This window comes from Anoplophora glabripennis, unplaced genomic scaffold (assembly GCF_000390285.2).
Source record: "Anoplophora glabripennis isolate ALB-LARVAE unplaced genomic scaffold, Agla_2.0 scaffold15, whole genome shotgun sequence".
NCBI classification, from domain to species: Eukaryota; Metazoa; Arthropoda; class Insecta; order Coleoptera; family Cerambycidae; genus Anoplophora; species Anoplophora glabripennis.
Genome location: NW_019416279.1, coordinates 2,183,049 through 2,204,064, shown reverse-complemented (window position 1 = coordinate 2,204,064; position 21,016 = coordinate 2,183,049). Strand labels below are relative to the sequence as shown.

Here is a 21,016-nt window from a genome sequence, read left to right as displayed (position 1 = left end):
GAAGTTGAGATAAACCCTGTTGCAGGTTTGATTAACTAAACGTAAATTTATTATTTACACAACTTCACTTGAAATTCCAATCCTATAAATTATTTATTGGTTAAAAAACATTTATTTCACCCAATGTGACACTAATTATACTTCCATATTAGTAGGTCACTGTTCCAGTAGACACAAAGCAATGCTTTCTGCCAGTAGGCGTTGGGGAGCGAAGATATGACATATACTTTATAGGTTATATCTCACTCATAATTCTTTTATGTGCCTGACCTAATTAGGGCCCGACTTGCACCAGCAGTACTTAAATTTAGCTGTGCTTAAGTTGCAAATTAACTCTTTTTATAAGTTTCAGGAACTGCTTTGTAACCTATTATTAGAGTGTCCCTTTTATTTAAGTTTTTACTGTATTTTTTTTGACTGCAAAGCAATGAAGTTTAAGCATAACTTAAAATTTAAGTACTAATGGTGCAAACAACCCAAAACCATGTTTTTTTTTTGAAATTAAGTCTGAAACGAAAAAATACCGAGACTTTTTGCCAGTATTAAATGAGTAAAATTTGTTTTCTAAATTTTTGCACGTTACGCCTCATGGTGGCACGAAATTTTAGATAAGAAAATCAGTGTTTATCAGGTATATATCACAAAATTAAAATTTTCAACTTCATATCACAAATCAAATATTTTAGAATATATATATGAAGTGTTCTTGCTACAAAGACCTGAGGAATCAAGTCTTTCCTTATTTTAGATAACTTCCAAAGAACTCCGTTTTTATTGATGGTAATTACCACAATTGCATTTTTTTTCGAAAATGGTGCATTTTCAGTAGTACTTTCTTGAGTAAAATAGAACCATATGTGAATTAGATGTATCTATAAATCTATAAATTGTGTTGCATCATGATGACATATGGAAAGCAATCATTTTATTTTTTGATCTACAAGCCCCTGAACATATGGCATACTTTTAAGAAACACCTTGTATGTATTTTTTGGGAGATGTACCAGGTTATTGGTTTTAAATATCACCCTAGCTTAATTCTCTTATTTTTAAGATTAGAGAAACTACAACTTTTAAAACATTATAAGTTTAGTCAAGGGGGAGCGACATTTATAACCAGCGACCCGCGGTAGGGGAGAAACAATCGCACGGCCCATTTTAACATTTTTTTTATTCATTTCACCATACACTATAAGTTAAATAAAACACAACTTAATCAACACAAATTAAATTAAACTGACATACTATTTACAGTACAATCTGAAATTTACCGTTAACGCAAAAACTCGTAACAACAATTTAGAAAAATATCGCTCGTCTTAGAGATGCTGAAACTCCATGAAGTCCTTTTCAAAAATTTTAATCGATGCGACATTTATGGGGAAACTTAAGCAGTTTTATATATTAAAAAAAAGAAGGAAACTATTACAGTTTAGTTTATTTTCTGTTTAATCACAAACATTTTACCGCCTCTCCTCATCGTGCTACTCTGGAAAAGGTCTGTAAATCAGATTCAGAACAATAAGGAAACAAAGTTACTCTGTAAATCTACTAGGACTATCTATTAACTGCTACGCAAACGAACATTCTAACGTATTTACAATCTACAAGTTTCATTCGTTAAAAGCTAAAATCATAAACGTGACAGTTGATTTTAGCCAGTTTGCTGTTTCCTTTGATAAGTTAATAATTTCAGCCAATAATTCTAATATTTCTAAAATGCTTTCAAAGAAACTCTGAACCCGATACATTCTAACCAAGAGGTACCCCGAGGACCTATTCTGGGCCCAGAATAACCAATATTTATAAGCTACCTCAGGAAACAACTTATCCATAATATTCAAATAACTGTATTAATTCTATTAAGGAATTAATGAAAACTAAACTAAAAGACATTAATATTTCCTATCCTGAGTTCCTAACCTAAAAACTGGTATTAATGTAAAAAAATAGGGCGAGTTTCCTTTTTCAATTCGTAATTTGATGATCGGTTAATAAATCACTTAAAAGACAATTGAACGAACCCCTTCGATACTCCGACTTTGTGCGAGAACATAACAAGTACCCGTCGCGCAGAATCCTTGGAATCGAAATAAATATACACGGGTACGCACCTTAAGAGCTAAGGCTAGATAAATACCTTAGTGTGGCCTGCTGGACCTGGGCAGGTTGCACATCTCGCAGTTCTGGACGTCGGCGTTGTTCAGGTAGGTGCAAAACGGGCACGTCCATTTTGGTCCGCTGGGTGTTCCCGTGGAAGCGGTAATGCTGCCCGAGGCCACGCTGCCAGGCCTGCGGGACAATTGAAGTTGAAATCATAGTCGGAATTTTTTTAGTCATCCATGAACGTAGATTGTCAAATTTTATAACCTCAATTCCTACCATCAATGTCAAATCTCTAACCTCTTTCCGAAACAAGGTGGTAAACGTTTAGTAATAGATACAAAATTGGTAGTGAAAAAAAAAATGGAGGGAGGTACAAATTTTGGTTTAAATTATTTCAACTTTCTTACAAATTTCGTAGATTTGTGTCAGAACTCAGAACTGGGTGTAATTTAAAAATAATTTTTCTTTTGAAACGAGTTTTTGAGATTTCAAACCGACTTGAGTGTGAAAAAAACATTGGAGTTCATGATCTCACTGCACCATAAAACATACCTTGACGGTGGCGGAGAACTCGCCGCGATCAGCTGCTCCACGGTCGCCCAGTGCTCCGACCTGGACCATTCGTTAGCCGCCTCCCTGTTCTTGTTCTTTAAGGCCTCCAGTAAGGGTCCCATGAATTCCCGCATCGGCAGCATGTCCATTGTGGCTATGTAGAGGATAAGATGGAAGTCGTTGATCGCGGTAAAGAATTCATTAAAGGCGAACTGTGATAGGTAGGTAGACAGGGCGTTGAAATCCTGGATGTGGCCGTCCACCATGCGGTTCTCAACTGGGAACGGCTGCTTGGATGGGTCGCTGTTGAAGGTGTATTGCGGGGTGACAGGCGTGGAGGCCGGCACGTCCACCAGGAGGTATTCCACCGGGAGAGGCCTTGCCAGGCGGGATACTTCATTACCATAACTGTCTTTTTCCTGCAAATAAAAGGATGAAATTGTAGTATCGCAGAGAAAGTACTTTGGAAAAATAATAGTATAGCAGATCCTAAAAGAAAATGTATTATCTTGAGATTGAGAAATGGTTTACATTTATTTTGCCTCACACGTTGCAGCGATTGCAGTGGATAATGCGTCCTGCCATAATGACAAAAAGAAAAATTGTTAACATATGCATGAAAAAAGGAGAAATTATTGATTGCATAAAAAGAAATCGCCACATATAATATAAACTTCTTTAATTGCCATTAAACCACTACGAGATGAACTCCATTGAACTAACCTGGACGAATATAAAAAACCTATGTGGCATGAAATAATAACCCTTAAATTGGGACCAACTCTTATAAGTGATGTTTGTACATTTAGTAGTTTTATCGATTTTGTGAAATTCACTTTTTGCAGAGACTATTTTGGCTATATCTAAATCCATATCTCAATATTAAAAAAAGAAAATAAGTGTACATTTTACACACATTAGTATAACTTGTCTGCCCATTGACTATTTGGATCTACCAAAGTGAGTGTAGATTAGTAAGAATAACTAGTTACCTATTACCAAAATCGACATCTATTTATTTTAAATTCTTGTTTAAAATATAAAAGATCAATATTCTCAATTTTATATTTAAAATGACCTTGACATACTTTACAATTTTTTAAATAAAATGTACGATAGGTATTTAACAAATTTTGGAACCTTCTAAAATGATACACCTATGGAAATACATTTTCCATACGGTCAACATGTTGAGAATTGCCTACTACTTTAGACGTAGTACGGAGAAATTTTAAATTTGCCGCTAGCGTTAGGTTGGTATTGCTATTGGCGTGGCCACAAAGAAAATCACTAGATGTAATTTTGGCGTCATATGGTCTATATTTTATCATTTTAAAACATTTACATCATTGTTTAAATAATATACAGTTATTTGAAAAACAGATATTATAATTCTTATTATGTAACATAGAAAAAAAAATAAAAATAATATATATACAGGTCTACAATCGACTACAATACGGAAGTTGCAATTTTTTAATAAAACAATTTTTATAACTTCAGCATCCACACCACAACGTACAATATTATTAATTTGTTTCACAGTAATTCCTAATTAGTCTATTTCAGACCGCTCTATAATTTGAAACAATTACTAAGAATAACTACTATATCGATAGATGTTAAATGATTCTCAACCATTTTCCTTCCCAAAAATAGTAAACAAAAAAATCAAGAGCATAGTCTCAACGGACTACAAAAATTTCGATGATGACCGAATCCCTAAAAATAAATACCTATACCATGAAGCATCATTAAAAAAAGCATTATATACCGTACTGTAAATCAGACTTATCTGATATTATATTTTCTAAGTCCCATTTATTGCATTGCATCCAACGCCTACGCAGTATCAAATATCTGGGAAAATGCAACTTTAAAATCGTATCCTCATACTTTAGAAGTATATATAATTTAATTTTCAAAACGAATTTGTCACATTAGTAAAATAATTAATTTTAACTGTTTTAATTCTTCCATATTGGTTCCTCATGCTGTATTACTACACGTTTTTTGTAACTTATACGGGTTTCAGACGTTATGGTGTAGCATAACGGTATCGATCTTGATTTGAATTTGGCGCCGCGATCGTAACGGTGCGAAGTGAGACGCACCATCGGATTCAAGGTCAAACACGGGCGCATCGCCGCAAACTTAACGGGAATGTCAGTCGTCAACATGATGTGGCACATCGTGAAGCGGCCACAATAATTTTAAGTTTTTTCGTAAATTTGCCGATTTTCTCGGCATAAAATAATTATGTAATATTAAAATCGCATAGTAAATATATCGTCTGCCGTACCGTAAAAACGCAAATAGTACAAAATCGCGAAGAAACCCGTTGCCGAAACTCGAGTTTTTAATAAACGACCAAAAACCGTATCGTCTAATCGGATTTACTTAAAGGCTGTGTTACACATCGTAAAATATAAACGGTAAGCCAAGTTCATGTATTTACATTAGCCAACATCCGTATCTAACGCCCCGGAATTGGCCAAAACATACATCTCGTTAATTTAGGTGGTTGTGTGTTTGACGTTCCCTGGCACGACGCAAAAGCCACTTGTCGATTGTCGATTTTTTCGAACGGCCACTTTGGCGCGAACGGCACTACGTGCTAGTGCTGGCTGTCTGGCAATAAACCTGGAATTCCACCTACTGAAGCCTACGGCAAATTAGTTATATTTTAAAAATAGTATGATCGATCAATCGCAGGATGTAAATATGGGCTTGTGTTTGCGTCCTCCAACAAACAAACTTTTGCTATCTCTCTAACCCGAATTAACGTTCCTAATTACTTTTAAAAAAGTGTAATTTTCCCCATCATATCTATATTTTTATCACCTCACTGATACCTGACTGAAAAATGCTTGTTAAGTAAACCTGGCACACAGAGCTCAGTAAAGTTAATTAGTGAAAGTATGCAATTTCTTATGCCGACTTTTGTCATTTTTTTTTTTTTACGTTAAAATATATACTTCGCTCTCTAATACAACAAAGCCAATGAAAAAATCAGCGGCGGTTAATCGGAAAGGAAACAGATTAAATAGAGACTGGCAAATAATATTTTAATGGCTCTGTAATGTAAATATTATCTTTGGGTCGGGTATAAATCAGAGGAAAATTCGTTTAGAGATAAATTTAGGCTTGCTTTTACCACTTTTTAGGGAGTTAAACTCGGATTTTCATTTAGGAAAACGACTAATGTGCCAAAAATAGGTGGTAATTGGCAATTTCACTTAAGCGAATACCTGAGTGAAAAATCTTGACCAAAATCCAAGGTCTTTTACATACATTGTGATGCTTACATGATCATTAATTTTAAAATTTTGCACTTAATTAATTGAAACTGAATTATGTAATTAGCCTAAATTTTATAAAAAATAAGTTTTTAATGCAATATTTAACATTTTTTTTTTTTGAACTTTTAAGCTCAAATGCATCTAGAAAACATATCCACCGCATTTCTGTAAAAATGTGAAGAATGTAATTTTGTTTTTCTTTTTGCGAAGCATTTTTAATGTTGTCAATAATTCAGAATTGGTAATGTGATGATCGTTTGCAGAAATGGAATCCGTAGTACCAGAATTTGAGGAATTAATGCTGTGCGGCTACTGCAAGCAAAAGTTCAACGAGACGGACCAGAGTCCCAAGCTGCTCTCGTGCAAGCACTACTTCTGCCTGCAATGCATGCGCACCAATTTGAATAAGGGCCAGGAGTTGTACTGCGTCTACTGCTGGAAACGGACCGAGATAGGCGATCTGGGGCCAGAGTCCTTGCCGACATACGCGCCGGTGCTCTGCCTCACCAAGAACTTCTCCCAGCTGAAGCTTGGTGTCAAGGCACCCGACAAACCCGCCCAGAAGGTCATATCAGAGAACTGCCACACGCACGCCATGCCGCTGGCGCTGTGGTGCCACACCTGCTGCTCGCCGGTGTGCCGGGCCTGCGCCACCACCACCGACCACTCCTCTCACCAGATAAAGTCCCAGAATGAGGCCAAGGACCAACTAATTGCCGAATTACAGATCGACCTGGCCTCCATGAACAAGATGCTATCTGAGATCCAAAGACTGGCCATGCAACAGCGCGAATTCCTGCTTAAGATACTGGAGGCCTGCGTCACGCTTAAGACGCACGTCGAGGCCGACCTGACGAATAACGCCTCGCACTTCGAACTGACCGAGACCCGCGACACTCTAGCCAAGCTGCGACTGAACCTGTCCATGGCGGAGAACTTATCCGACGTCCATAATTTGTATTCGAGCGTAAACGTAGAGAAGCAACGTCTCCAGCTACGTTACCAAGAGATGTACCTGCAATGCCAGCTGGACGACCTGATCCGAAACTCTAGTGTCATATTCGATTTCCAGTTGCTGAAGCAGGCGCTCAGTAACATCCACAACGGCGATCCCGTCTACCCCGGAAATTCGCGGGTTTTGCCCCCGTCGCAGCAGAACCCGATTCTATTCCTTGCCAACTACTGCATGTCGCAGCTGTACTCCCGGCACATGTTGTCCAAGCAAAACGTGAACGGCAGCTTGGACTACCACAACCACAACTCCCTTCCTCCTATAAATTACTTGGCGCACAACCCCCCGCAGCACCTGGTGATGCCCGCGCCCAAGAATATTTACCAGGAGAACAACCTGATGATGCAGAACATCATCCACTCCCCCCAGATCCGGAACCCGGCCAACATGTGCCCGCTGTACTACTTCAACATCGAAGTGAACGGGGCCCACCTAGGACGCATAGTGATCGAGGTACGGGCCGACGTGGCCCCCAAAATGGCGAAGAACTTCGGCTTACTAACCACAGGAGAGGCCGGCATGGGCTACAAGGGCTGCCAGATATTCCAGTGCTGGGAGGGCGAGAGCGTGATAACGGGCGACTTCGAACTGAACAACGGACGCGGGGGACGTTCCATATTCGAGGACTCCTTCTTCCTCCCCGATGACACCAAGCTGATGGCGGTCCGAGGCACCGTGGGCATGCGCAGGACCCAGAAGCGACACGACAACCTCGGCATGGTGGGATCGCAGTTCCGCATCATCCTGCAGGAGATGCGGGGTTTCACGGGCATATTCGGGCACGTGGTGGAGGGGCTGGAACTGGTGGAGAAGATCAGCACGTACGGCGACACCGCTGGTAAGCCCACCAAGAATATCTTGATAGTGAAATGCGGGAAACTGTAATCGGACGGTGAGGGGGGCGAGGTACGGTCGTTTTTCGCCTTTTTTACTCGACGTGTCCGAATCGAGGAATTTTTTCTTGCTATTTACTTTAGTTTTAACGGCGGAATTCGATTTGGAAGTTTCCTGGGATGTTCGGCAATTCGAGCACGGCTTTCATTTATATAACGTTGTTAATTACGTCTGTTTTTTTTGTTTTGACCCCTTGTACACGCGTTAGATTTAAAGACGACAAGGAGACGCAATAATTATTTCAGTCTTAAAGCGAACTAAAAAAATTGTTGGATTTTCAAAAACTAAAATTTTCGCCTCGATCGTGTACGCGGCTTATATCCATTCAATTGGAAATTCATTTTCTTTCTCATTTAAATATTATTAGGTTGTGATTTGAGGATACAACAATTTTTTTTTAATGACGACATCGTAGGAATCGACACTTATTTTTTCGAAAAGGGTAAAATTGCTTTTATCCGAGTTTTTGAGAAAAAAACTTGTTTCCTGAAATGTTTTATATCAATTTAGGAAATTTCCATATCGGCAGCGCCAACATTGCGTAGGTTATTAATTTTGTGAACTTCAGCGTTAGGTTAGGGCGAATAATACGGAAAGCGAATTAATAGTTTTCGAGACGAGTAGAGCGGCAGATACTTCAGAGACGGTGCGAGTCCGACGTGGTTTTCTGGGGGGGAGGGCCGGTCCGAAAGGAGAAGAGAAGCGAGAGATCTTGTCTAATCGATGTTAAAAATCAAACAACTAGAAAACAAATATAACTGTACAAAAAATATATATCTAGATGTTTTATATGTGTAGCTTGGGTAAAACTGCGTAGTCTGTACATGAATTTAAAAAAAAAAAATGAAAACACGTAAGAAAAACCGTCTTAGCTTAAAATGAAACTATCGAATTCCGAAATAACTATATTTTCATATCGTATGATAAATATCGTAAAAAAGCAAAAGGATAGATATTTTTTATTGTTGTCGATTTTTAGCTTATGGTGGAACATTGTATAGCTTATAAGTGTCATTTGTTATGTTTGTTTGAAGGGGCGAGAACGTGGTGTTAAAGGTAATCAGAGTTTAAAAATCGGAGTTTTCGAAGCGGTAGGGAACACACGATTTTTCCAACAAACAAAAAAGTCGAGTTACGAATGTGTTTTTTTTTCCACAATTGTTTCGTTTCAGCGGTAACGTCTCTTTATTCCAATACGTTGGTCTTTATACTTTTTTATTGATGATGCTTCCCCTTATTTATATATTGTTTTTAAATCATAATGTACCTTATAGCGTTAGTTGTACAGTGCAATGCTGGAGAGTTGCACTTATTTATAATATATTACGTAGGAAATGTAACGCATTTTCTCTTTATGTTAGCCTAGGATTCTACGCAGTACGTTAAAACATGATAATCACGTTTAACAACCGATCGGTTTCCATCGTATTATTTGACGCGTTTAAACACCTCATTAGAACCTAGGGATATTTTATTCGGGACGATTGTTTTGGCGTACAAGTAGAAGAGAAATTAACCAAAGTCTTATTACTTTAGGGTTTATTCTTTGTCGTAACTTCTGTAATGGAATGTGTAACATGAAAGTGTGTAGTTTGTAAGCACGGTAAAACGGTACATTGTTAAACCTATATTAAAGTTTATATTATTAGCTAAGACAATTAATAGTCTCAATCGGGTACATGATTATCGGAATGATAAAAATTTGCTAAAAAAAAAGAGCTGAAATATAGCACTTGTGAATGTTATATTAGTGAAACTACAATAAAAAACTTTATTTTTATGTTCTTGAATTTATTTCGTTTACTAACAGTCCAACGTGTCGAACTAACAGTCCTTCAGTTGAACCTGACAACGAAAATTTTAAAGCGAGAAAAAAAAAATGGAGCAGAAAAGGTGCATATCATTTTTCAATTCTGTCTTGATTTTCTGTGCTGAATTTTTTTGTGCCTTATAATACGTAGAATAATTTCGGTTGTGTAGGAAAACATGGCACTGATTCCACAAACTTTAAGACTATGAAACGGATATCAAAAGACAACTAGACATTTTTAAGACCTAGCCATCGAGAAAGACGTTTTGAGAAAAAAAAGTAAAGCTGCATTTGCCCCAAACACACTTTTACCTAGAGTCAATTAGTGTCGGATCTGGCCGTTCAGTTGGCTAATCCTTAGTTTCGGAACTTTAGTGTGGCGAACTGTCTTTCTCGGTGTAAATAAGCCATTTCAGTTTGCTCAGGCGATGTTTTCTAAGAGTACAAAAAGTAGGTAGGACCCAGGACAAAAAAATCAGCTACTAAAATCTAGTTATAAGTACCAAGATAAATGTAGCCTAAATGTGAGCCTATAATACAACATCTGTATCAGCGATTCAACCCTTTGCATAACTGTCTAAATGTAGATCGGTGTAATAAACGTGTTTTTTCAAGGGAATATATATCGTAAAAAAAACGGTCGAAAAGAGGTATATTTTCATGTGCTATTTAATAGATAAGGAGGCATGGGTTGCCCGTGCAATATCGTAATCATCCACATACTTTTGTGACAAGTTTTCAGTTATAGTCGTTCGTGTTTGGCTCGTTAACAGCCAAGGATGTGCATGACACTGCAATAGACAATAATTAAGATGTTTTCTTATCAAAATAGTTCCACTTTTCGTTTAATTTGTCCATTTTCTACAAGGTGGACATATATTAGTCCACAACACAGGCCCCCCCTGGAAAGTTGATTACCACATACTTTGTAACTCGTGAGGAGCTTCGTTTTGACAAGTCTACCACACGTTTCCTCTGCGACTTTTCTCGATTCCTCCGCTTTTCCACTCGGAAGCTTAAGTTACTGGAAATTTTATTGCAAATGCCAATTTAAATTTGTCCGACAGAAATTCTTCCGACATTGACGTGTCTACCGGCCGAAACATGCCAAAATGACAGGGTATTGAAAATCAATTACCACATAGGTAATTTTTAGTAAAATTAATTGTAAATAATTAATTCAGTCAAAAAGTATTGTCCGATAAATTTCAAGCCGCGTTTTTTCAGTCCGACAGCTGGAAATCGGAATTTTCACGGGGCATGATAAATCGATTACCACATGTCGGACAAAAATAACACACGATAGAAAAGTGTTTTTTATAAGCAAAGATTGTAATGTCCGTCCGACAAAAATATATCCGCAAACCGTCAGTCCGACAAAAGAAGATGAAAAAAATTTCATAAAAAATGTGCACGTATTTATAATTTCTAATAAATATATTTTTTCGTTTTATTCTTATAATTGTAAATCTCTTATGCCTAATTTATCCAAATAAATATCGAGAAAAGAATTAAACGATTTGAAAAAGTATGCATGGTGTAAAAAAATTATGCACAAAAGTTTTGGGATTTTGTTTTAGAAAAATAAGAAAATTTTTGTAAAGAAAAATAAACGCGAATGAAGACTTGAAAATGAAAAAACGATTTTTATATCAAGTATAATAGTAATTTATTTAGAAATAGTGCATTATGCACGAAGATAGTATGTAAGTTAATTACCTGCTACTACTTATGAAAATAACATGAGGCGGGAACTTTTAAAGTATTATAGGAGAAAATAGTTTGAATACGTTGAATTTTGTATTTATTAATCGTCTCAAAAATAACTTCATTTGTTTATAACTTTTAAATTTTTAAGCATAAAATATATAATTATTTATTTGAAACAAATAATAATTTACATAATAATAATTAATAACCATTTATAAATATGAAATTTTTGGAGTGAAAAAATTAAGTTCATCACGATTATTGATTTATTGATTTTTTAATAATTTGCGGACATTAAATCGTTGGACAGTTATATCACTATTTTGTACAATAAATTTAAAAGTAGAAAAAATGAAAATTAGATATGTGGTAATCGATTTATCATACCCGTGAAAATTCTGATTTCCAGCTGTCGGACTGAAAAAACACGGCTTGAAATTTGTCGGACAACAATACTTTTTGACTGAATTAATTATTTACAATTAATTTTACTAAAAATTACCTACGTGATAATTGATTTTCAATACTCTGTCATTTTGGCAATGTCAGAAGAATTTCTGTCGAACAAACTTAAATCGGCATTTGCAACAAAATTTTCAGTAACTTGAGCTAAAAAAAAAAGATGTGGTGTTGACTTTTCAAGACACCGGGAAATTGCCATGTTTTTGGACTTTTTTGAGTGGAAAAGTGGAAGAATCGAGAAAAGTCGAAGAAGGAAATGTGTGGTAGACTCGTCAAAACGAAGCTCCTCACGAATTATAAAGTATGTGGTAATCAACTTTCCAGGGGGGGGCCTGTACTGTGGACTATATATTTTTTGTGACCCGTTATCTACTTCATTTCTAAACAAGGCCATAAAGTTTAGTAACTTTAAAAATAGTTTAAAAAAATAAAAACGACTAACTAAAGTAATAAACTAATCCAAAATAATAGAAAAAAAGGCCAATAAAACCATTTAAGTTCCTTACATTGTCCGCCTTGTTATGTAACATTTTCCGTTAGATTATAGTGACAGATAATTTGATCATGAACCATCCATAGCTAGATTCTACTCTATCGCTAGATAATAAATAGATGTAAAGCATATTATGTGTGCAGAAAAAAAAACGTAATAGTTGATAGAATCGTTGTAAATTTCATTAGCTTTAGAAAAAAAAACGTTATACGTGTCTAAATTTAGGGAGATCACATATAAAATGGAGTACGTTGAACCGGAATGTAGTTAATACGATGTTGTCCTCTCATAGAGCTTATAATATATATATTCGTAAACACTCCATGCTATCTCTGATCTCGACTGTGGAAGCAGACATGACCAATTTGTAGCGTATCGTATAGTCTGAACGGCACTAAATGTAACCCGAGCGGCTAGTAGATAATTACACGGTAGTTCGGTGCAGTATGGGGAAAGCTAGGAAGACTGGACCATACTAAAATTTTAAAACTTTCAGCATACATTTTAAATTTGAGACAAACATGTATAGAGAAAGTGATATTTTAATTTGTTTTGCAAGTTTCTCATGTGTCAATCACCCTAATATTTATTTAACAATGAAAAAATACTGTTGAGAATCTTAAAATAGTATCGGAGATAAAGTTGTATAGCAAAGTTGTACTATTTGCTTTACTTATAATCAGTTCAGGATTAGATAAGGATATTTCCTAAAATTCTTCCAATTCTTTCCCTGCGCCAATAATACTTGTCAAAAAATTGATTCGTTTCGCGTTTAATTTGGAACTGATGAATAAGGATCCCTCCAGTCTCGTTGGCTCCCGTTTTTTCGTCCACGTCAACATGTCATGTGTGTTGGTCATATCTGTATAAAGCATTTTATATATATTAAAGAACCCCTTTCTTATCGCGAACTCAATGTAGCAGCCAGTGTTTTTGTGCCTTGTTACCCGACTAATATTTGTGATAACTGAGTACCTACCACCTCACGTTAGATTTCAAATAAATGACTTTCCGCATCTGTAATCCGAGTTTTATTTCGCCACCCGCTCCCCCGCCTATCCATTAGAAAAACTCCAAAGAATGTGTCTTTGTCAGTGTCCATTTTTAAAGTGAAGCTTATAATAACTTAAAAATGTTCCCCCTAAATGTTTTTCACATAAGGAAAGTGTATGGTTAATTTATAAAAGTGCTGTTCGTAACATTTTACTATTAACTACAAGAAACATGCACAAAAATTATAATTTTTGAAAAAACTAAATTGCAAATTGATAAATGTAATCTAATTGTTTAAAAATAAAAAAAAAGAGTGTTAGCTTTAAAAAATTACTGTGGCTGTCCCAATCAACCTATTTCAATTTTTCAAACACCATTTGAAAGGTTGGGTGGTCTTTTCTATGTGAAAAAATTTTCAAGTATCTAGATGCTTTATTTGAGGTTGAGCAACATTTTGAAAATTCGAAAAATTTTTTTCCAAACTTTTTTCAAAAAATTATTTTGCGAAAACTATTGCACCGATTTTAATGAAATTTGGTATGTTATTTTATTATACTAAAAATTTTTTTACCAAAATCAGAATGCCCTCGGAGCAATTAAAATATTTAAAAAATATCCAAAAGATTTTATTATTTTGCCTTTTTTCATTAATTATTGCAATTTTGCAACATCGGTAATAAATTTAAACATTTTTAACTCCCTGTATATTGTTAAAAATTCAATGCTAAAACTTTTTTTCCTCTTCAATATTCTTCCAAAATGCATAGGTGCCAAGATATAAGTAAAAAACTCTGATAACTAATAATTCTCACAAAAACTAACGAACACCTCGTAAACTGCAAACTAAAATATATTTAATAACATTAAACGACGACATATGTATTTAGCCATTCCCTTTTCGTTCAATTAAAGTTTTTGGCCACCTACTGCCCTGTTATCATATCACATCAGGTAGATTGATATTATGAAGTTAACTTAAACTAGATCACTGTCAGCGAGAGGTCATTGACACTGAGATTCACAAACTAAACACAGTGCTTTAAATCAAAGATTTTTTTATTAAAAACTTAAAATGACTTAAAGCAAATATTTCAGTCCCATTGATCAGTATCTTTTTGTTTTTTATTATGTGCGCTTTATAATACAGCAAATGTAATTATTTTAAAACAAATTAATTTTACTTACAATTATTAGTAACGTATGTCTATCAACATTCAACATACTAATGTTGGATTATGCAAAAAATATAATTTTTCCAAAAACACAAAAACTATAGTTTTAATGTTTGGTAAGTACCTCATCCACATTATTTTGAAAGAAAAATATGATCACTAAAAAAACACATAGCGAAAGTAATCTGTTTTGTTAAAATTATTTTCCATTGCAGTTCCGCTTTCTGCTACTCCATTAATTTCATACGGTTGTGTTCAAAAGATAACAACAGACAGTGATAAGTGTACATAGTTACATCCGAATTTGGGAGCCGCCTGGTGACAGTGTATACAAAAGTTTCAGTGGAGTTTAAAAACTAATCATGACTCCATTATTTGATTTATAAAAAATTATTTCTGATTAGTTTCGTGGGGAACACATTATGATTACCCCTAAAAAACCGACCTCCATTTAGAGATACACCCTGTATATCTAGCAAAGGTTAAAAATTCAAAATCGACATATGCACAATGTTTGTTTTTCAGCAATCATTTTTGGATAAACAACTTGGCAATGTAAACATCCTTTAAAGCTGATAACAGGGCATAAACATAACTGTTTTACGCCACAATTTGAAAAATAAGCTGATACAGAAGGCAACCAATTTGATAATTAAACCATAACCTGAGGCTATTGATCAGATTTTACCAAAACGTTAATTAAAACGTTATTACATCCAATTTATCATTTGCAGTGACAATTTACAAACTGATTAGTTGAAAAGTGGAGATAAAAGCGATATGTCAATGTCACTTCCTACAATGCAACTCACAACAATAATAATATGCAGATAGTAGCCGTTTTCTTTTGCTTTCACATATTTTATTACATGAATCGTTCAAACGGTCAATTTAGACGAAAACACCGCGGAGTGCTATTAAATTAGAGGGTGGAAATTGGAGATAGGGGTGAAAATGCACCCCTCTCAGTTTTTTAATTGTAGCTCGAAAACGAAGCAAAATTTCGCTTTGGTTCATAGGAAAAACTATTTAGAGAATTGAATTTCCCATCGAAATAGCTTATTTAAAAAATTTAAAAGAAAAATTTTATGCAAAAAATTCGATTTTCGGATTTTTTTTACTTTTTTGCCTGTAGTACTTTTTTAAGTAAAAAAAGGTATAGGCATTGCTTCGTAGAAAAAAAAGTAGATAAAATTTCCTTCAAAACAAGAGGTTGTAAAGTATATTTTTGAATGAAAATTGACTGATATATGGTCGCTCAAACTTAGCCAATTTTTTTATTTTTGTCGGGTTTACCCTTATACGTTTTAATTCTCATTTTTTTGCAGAAAAGGAAGGAAATAAGACCTTCAAGGATTTCCATCACATGAGTTGTTCGAAGGGTCATTAAAAATTATAAAACCGCGGGTGCTATTAAATTAGACGGTTGAAATTGAAGATAGGGGTGAAAAAGCACTTTTTATTTTAAAATTTGTATTAGGGCATTGTTTGAGGTTATAAACATATTTGTTTTATAAAAATGTGTAAAATAATAAATAATGGCACTTCTCGCTTGAGCATTTTTGTGTTCTTTTAATTTATGAGCACCCTGTATATCTAATCTAAGATGTTTGTATGACAGCCTCATTTTTTCAAGGGGCAGAACTTTTTATAAAGAGTGACATTTTTCGATAAAGTCAAAAACAAAAGAGTTTCTCCTCTTGTCAACTCCATCCGTGGACACACTGTATATACATTATTAATAAACTTTATTGTACTTAAATTCTCAAGTTTTCACTAAATTATTTTATTAAAAAACAAAATCAAAAAATATTTTTTGCTTTCGTTAAAATTGTTTATTAACGATTTTTTGCATAAAATTTTCCTTTTACATATTTTAAATAAGCCATTTCGATGAGAAATTCAGTTCTATACAAAATTTTTCATATGAACTATACCGAAATTTTGCTTCGTTTTCGTGCTATATTTAAAAAACTGCAAAAGTGATTCTTCGCCCCTATCTTCAATTTCAACCCTCTAATTTAATAGCACCCCACAGTTTTTTCATTTTTAATTACTCTTCGAACAAGTCATGTGATGAAAATCCTTGAACGTCTTATTTCCTTCCTTTTTTGCAAAAAATGAGAATTAAAACGTGTAAGGATAAACGCGACGAAAATCGAAAAATTGGCAAAGTTTGAACGGCCATATATCGGTAAATTTTCATAAAAAATACTCTGCAACCTCTTGTTTTGAAGGAAATTTTATCTACTTTTTTGTCTATGAAGCAATGCCTATACCTATTTTTACTCAAAAAAAAAAAATAGAGGCAAAAAGTAAAAAAACTCGAATTTTTTTTTCAAATTGTTTATTAACGATTTTTTTGCATAAAACTTTTCTTTTAAATTTTTTAAATAAGCTATTTCGATGGGAAATTCAATTCTCTAAATAATTTTTCCTATGAACTCGTTCTCGAGCTACAATTAAAAACCTTAACTAATAAAATGGCTTGAACGTCACAGTACCTTTTAACTCTGTTTTCTGGATATAATCAATAGCCTAATAGTCATAGTCGTAGACCAAATTTCACTGATTTTATAGACATGATCTGATTATATATTAATATAAAATTTAGATAAACTTTATTTTATACTCATTGGAACCTTGTTTGACCTGTATTTACTATGCAGAAGTAAAAGCACAAGTTTTTTTACAATAATATTAGTTTATGTTTCACACTTGAATAACCTATAGTTAATCCATTGTTAATCCCTTGTTAAATATTTGTTTTTGTTAGTCAATGTCTTTGTAAATGGCTATGAAGGATATAAGCGGAAATTTAGGAAAAATGTCCAGCTTTCCATTTCTAATATGAATATTATAGACAGTGAGAACAACAAAATGTAGAAATTAAGACACATAGCTACTTTTAGAAGAAGAATAAGAAATTGATAATATAATCCCTGAGTACAGAACAATTTTTAGAAGAAGAAGTAGAATCAAGCTTGATTAACAAAAACAAATGAATTTCCCTTGAATATTTAAATCCGCCTCCTAATTTTTATTTTTTGTTATTCCCTTGAAAATTTCGTTCATCAAACAATTAAAAAAAGAGTGACTCACCTTATAGTAGACATCGGGAACGTACTGCTTGTCGGAAGACTCACGAACGTACCCCAGCTCTGGGCAATCTTTCGTCGGCAACAGGCAGTTGTCCCTCACCAACGCCATGCACTGATTCGACACTTGATAGCCCTCCATGTGAACCTGATTAGTTTTGTCGCCTGAAACGGTCCAAAAAATTTACGTTAGCAACACGCACCGCCTTGTCGCTCATAAAACGGACCTGTGACGCAAACGGTGACAAACTTAGAGCCGAAATAGCCCTTGGAGGCGTATCGGCAAGCGTTGGGATGTAGGTTCTGATAGTGACCGGCCATGATGCACTCCTGGGCTGACAAGAAGTGGCTCTCGATGTTCCTGGTGTGCTTGACGGTGCCCTTTTGCACGTCCTTGGCTAAGAGATCGGTGAAGATCCATCCCACGCGTCTAAGACCCAGGGAAGTCGCTATTTGCTCCACGACCTCCTCCTTTTCGTCGGGTAGCAGGCGAACCGAGTCGCGAGAGCTCTCCTGCGGCGGTTCATAGATCGCCACCACGTTCGCTCTTGTACCTGAAAGTTTTAGGTTCAATTTTAAGTTCGGTTCGTTTTTCCGAATGGCGCTGTTGGTTCATACCTAATGGCACATCCGCATGAATTTCGTAAGTCCCGTAAAGGAATCCGATTCTTTGATGTCCGGTGACGCGCCAATAATTCAGAAAACGCTCCACCAAGTTGGTGTTTTCGAAAGCGACGTTATCCACGTGTCTGTACGCCTGCGAAACAAGTGCAAGGTGGAATCGTCAGATTAAATACACTTTCTTTAATATTGGGGATTTTTAAATCATTTATTGTTTTTAATGCACTGTGTTCAGTTCGTGAATCTCAATGTCAACGACCTCTCATATTAGCATGCTTTAGGTGAACTACATAATGTCAATCTACCTGATGTGATATGACAACAGGGCGCTAGAGATGGCAAAAAACAATCGGGCAACGTTAATTCGGTGAAAGAAGAATAGCCAAATATGTCACTGCTTCATTTTATTTCACTTATTTTAGTTTGTTTATTAGTTTAGGTGTTTGTAATACGTAAGGTAATTTCACGACTATCCGTGCTTAGTAGGTTTTACTGAAATTGAAATAAAATATATGCAGTATTGTTTTAATAAGCTTAGTTTTACAAAAAAAGTCTAGTGAAATATTTTGTAAAGTGTAAGTGTGTATAAAGTTACTTATTTCAACGTTTAGTAACGGCACAGTGTGTTTGTGTGTCTTCATTGTTAAATTTCGGTTTGAAAAAACATGTATACAGTCAAGAAAGATGAGATTTGACACAAATCCATACCGTAGCTCCCGAATGAGTAAAAGCTACAATTGATTAAGATAACACTAGCTTGTCCAGTGGTGATATATATCTAATAATTACCAAAGAAAGGTTAAAGAAAAACAATGTTTATGATACAATTTGAGAAAATTGCGACGAATATTAAGACCTACTGAAACTCCAATAAAACATAATGTTTGTATTGTTAACTTATCACAAATAAATCGGATCTACTGATTTTACAAACTACTGCCTATTATTAGGTCAAAAAAGTGATAATTCGATCAGTTGCATAATGAAATTGTGAAGACGAATGTAATATTTAAAAGAAACCCTTTTATTTATTTAAATAAGACCATCTCAGCTCTTAAAATGCATGCATTGGCATGAAATTCCTATCAAAAATAAAAAACGTAGATACAAAGAAGAGATTTCTGCTGTGACAATGACACAGGAAGAGCAAAATTATTATTGAAAAATGGAGGAAGCATATGTTTAAAGATTATAACACGACGGATGAGGCCAAAAAAGAGAAGAAAAAGGAGCAAGGCAAAAGAACACTTACCAAAGAAACTGAAACAACAAAATGAAGATAGAATGAAGCTTCTGAGAGTACAAACACATGTTATTGCTTTCCTGGCACTGATAAAACAGGTTCCAAATTATCGTTTTAATAATTTAATCCAGCTTCATTCAATGTGACAAACACTTGACGATCCTTCGTACAAATAAAGTTTTCTTGTGACAATCACTCATACCAAATAGCAAAATGCAATGTTTTAAAAAAATATTCTCCATTAAAAAATTGTATAACTTGCATAAACGGAATAAATACACAAACAAACTATGGTTGACAAAATATAGACTGTAAAAATTTCAATCGTTTCCCTTACCTGCATATTGAGCGTGATGGCGTTGGGTTGGCACTTGGAGCAGATGCCCTTTGGCCATGGAGGATGGTCCTTGCAACCGTTCTTAATGCGGCAAGAGATGTCCTCCAAAGCTAAGAATTTACCGCGATCCACGCCGGACATCATCTTGTGCAAATAAGAGTGGAAAGATAAATGTTTTATATTATGTTCACGCAGGTAAGCTTCGTCGAAGGGCTCCAGCGGTGAACAGTGAACACAGCGTGAGTTGGCGTTATGGCGACACCTGTTACGAAAGAGATTAAGGTTTCTGGTAAATAAATTCATTTTCAACTTACAGTTTTTCGTCACTTTGTCTCTCAATCTTTCCATCCATTTTGTATAACTGTAGATCCACCTCATCTTCCTTTATGTTAGTATTTGGTCTAATATACGCACTAGTACTAGCAGGTCTTGAAACGGCAACCACAGAGCTAGTAGATGGTGCCGATTCATCAATTGGCTCCCCAGATGGGGTGTTATTAGTCTAAAAAATTACCAAATTAATAGCAAACTACGATCTGTATATGTTTCTTATACTTACGAATAGAACCGCTCCATTTACAGGAGCTAGATATATCATATCTCCATGTCGCAGACCCAGAGAACGTACAGTCTTTGATTTACTGCTGGCAATTTCATTTTTCTTGTTCTTCTCTTTATACAGTGTGAAAGCGAAGCTGTTCAAATCGAAAACATCATGTATGGTTTCAAAAAGCTGGCATGTTGAAGCAGACGCGCTAACTTCAATTCTTTTGGTGCCTTCAGGAGATTGTACTCTCAATAACTGAAAATCATTTAAAAATAAGCCTTTGTCATTGCCACAAAGATATTTCAAAAATTGAGGTTAGGTTGGAAAATTCCACAAAAGTGTTAACTTAGAGGTTCTATAAAAGAATATAATTATTAAACATAAAATAACGTAAAAAATCTTACTATTGCTTTTTCTTTGGACATAGTGAAATACTCCCCATGTATATTTTTATAGCTTCGTCAGTACAATTTGAAGTGAAGTGTCAAAATTGCAGGTTGGCCTTAGAAGAAACTCTAAAAGCGAAAATCACCATACATTCAAAACATTTTCTTTGCTATAAATCATTTTTCATAATTTCAATCTTGCTAAAAATAAAAATGATTCATAATCTATTAAACTACCAGATGCTTCGAGAATAATAGGAAGAGTATGCACTCGGGAA

At 35.0% G+C, this 21,016-nt stretch overlaps 2 protein-coding genes across 2 annotated transcripts; one reads left to right on the top strand and one right to left on the bottom strand.

Moving 5' to 3' along the window:
- Positions 1-1,153: 1,153 nt before the first annotated feature.
- On the bottom strand, positions 1,154-20,977 carry LOC108905351 (nuclear protein localization protein 4 homolog). Its single transcript, XM_018708184.2, has 9 exons — positions 20,757-20,977; positions 20,365-20,607; positions 20,120-20,307; positions 19,806-20,067; positions 18,223-18,361; positions 17,832-18,158; positions 17,609-17,769; positions 2,659-3,077; positions 1,154-2,292 (listed from the first exon to the last, which is right to left on the bottom strand). Exons 1-9 carry the CDS (start codon positions 20,775-20,777, stop codon positions 2,142-2,144), a joined length of 1,911 nt encoding a protein of 636 aa, XP_018563700.1. The 5' UTR covers positions 20,778-20,977; the 3' UTR covers positions 1,154-2,141.
- LOC108905362 (E3 ubiquitin-protein ligase TRIM17) lies at positions 4,834-9,646 on the top strand. Its single transcript, XM_018708195.1, has 2 exons — positions 4,834-5,093; positions 6,224-9,646. Exon 2 carries the CDS (start codon positions 6,226-6,228, stop codon positions 7,855-7,857), a length of 1,632 nt encoding a protein of 543 aa, XP_018563711.1. The 5' UTR covers positions 4,834-5,093; positions 6,224-6,225; the 3' UTR covers positions 7,858-9,646.
- Positions 20,978-21,016: the final 39 nt, after the last annotated feature.

Bases quoted from the DNA above. Each gene is read 5' to 3' on its own strand.
- LOC108905362 (XM_018708195.1), top strand. From the start codon at position 6,226: ATGGAATCCGTAGTACCAGAATTTGAGGAATTAATGCTGTGCGGCTAC.
- LOC108905351 (XM_018708184.2), bottom strand. From the start codon at position 20,777: ATGTCCAAAGAAAAAGCAATA. The intron at 20,068-20,119 runs GTAAGTTGAAAA...CTTTCGTAACAG, and splicing joins AGACAAAGTGACGAAAAACT to GTGTCGCCATAACGCCAACT. The intron at 3,078-17,608 runs GTGAGTCACTCT...TTTTATTTGCAG, and splicing joins TTCCCGATGTCTACTATAAG to GAAAAAGACAGTTATGGTAA.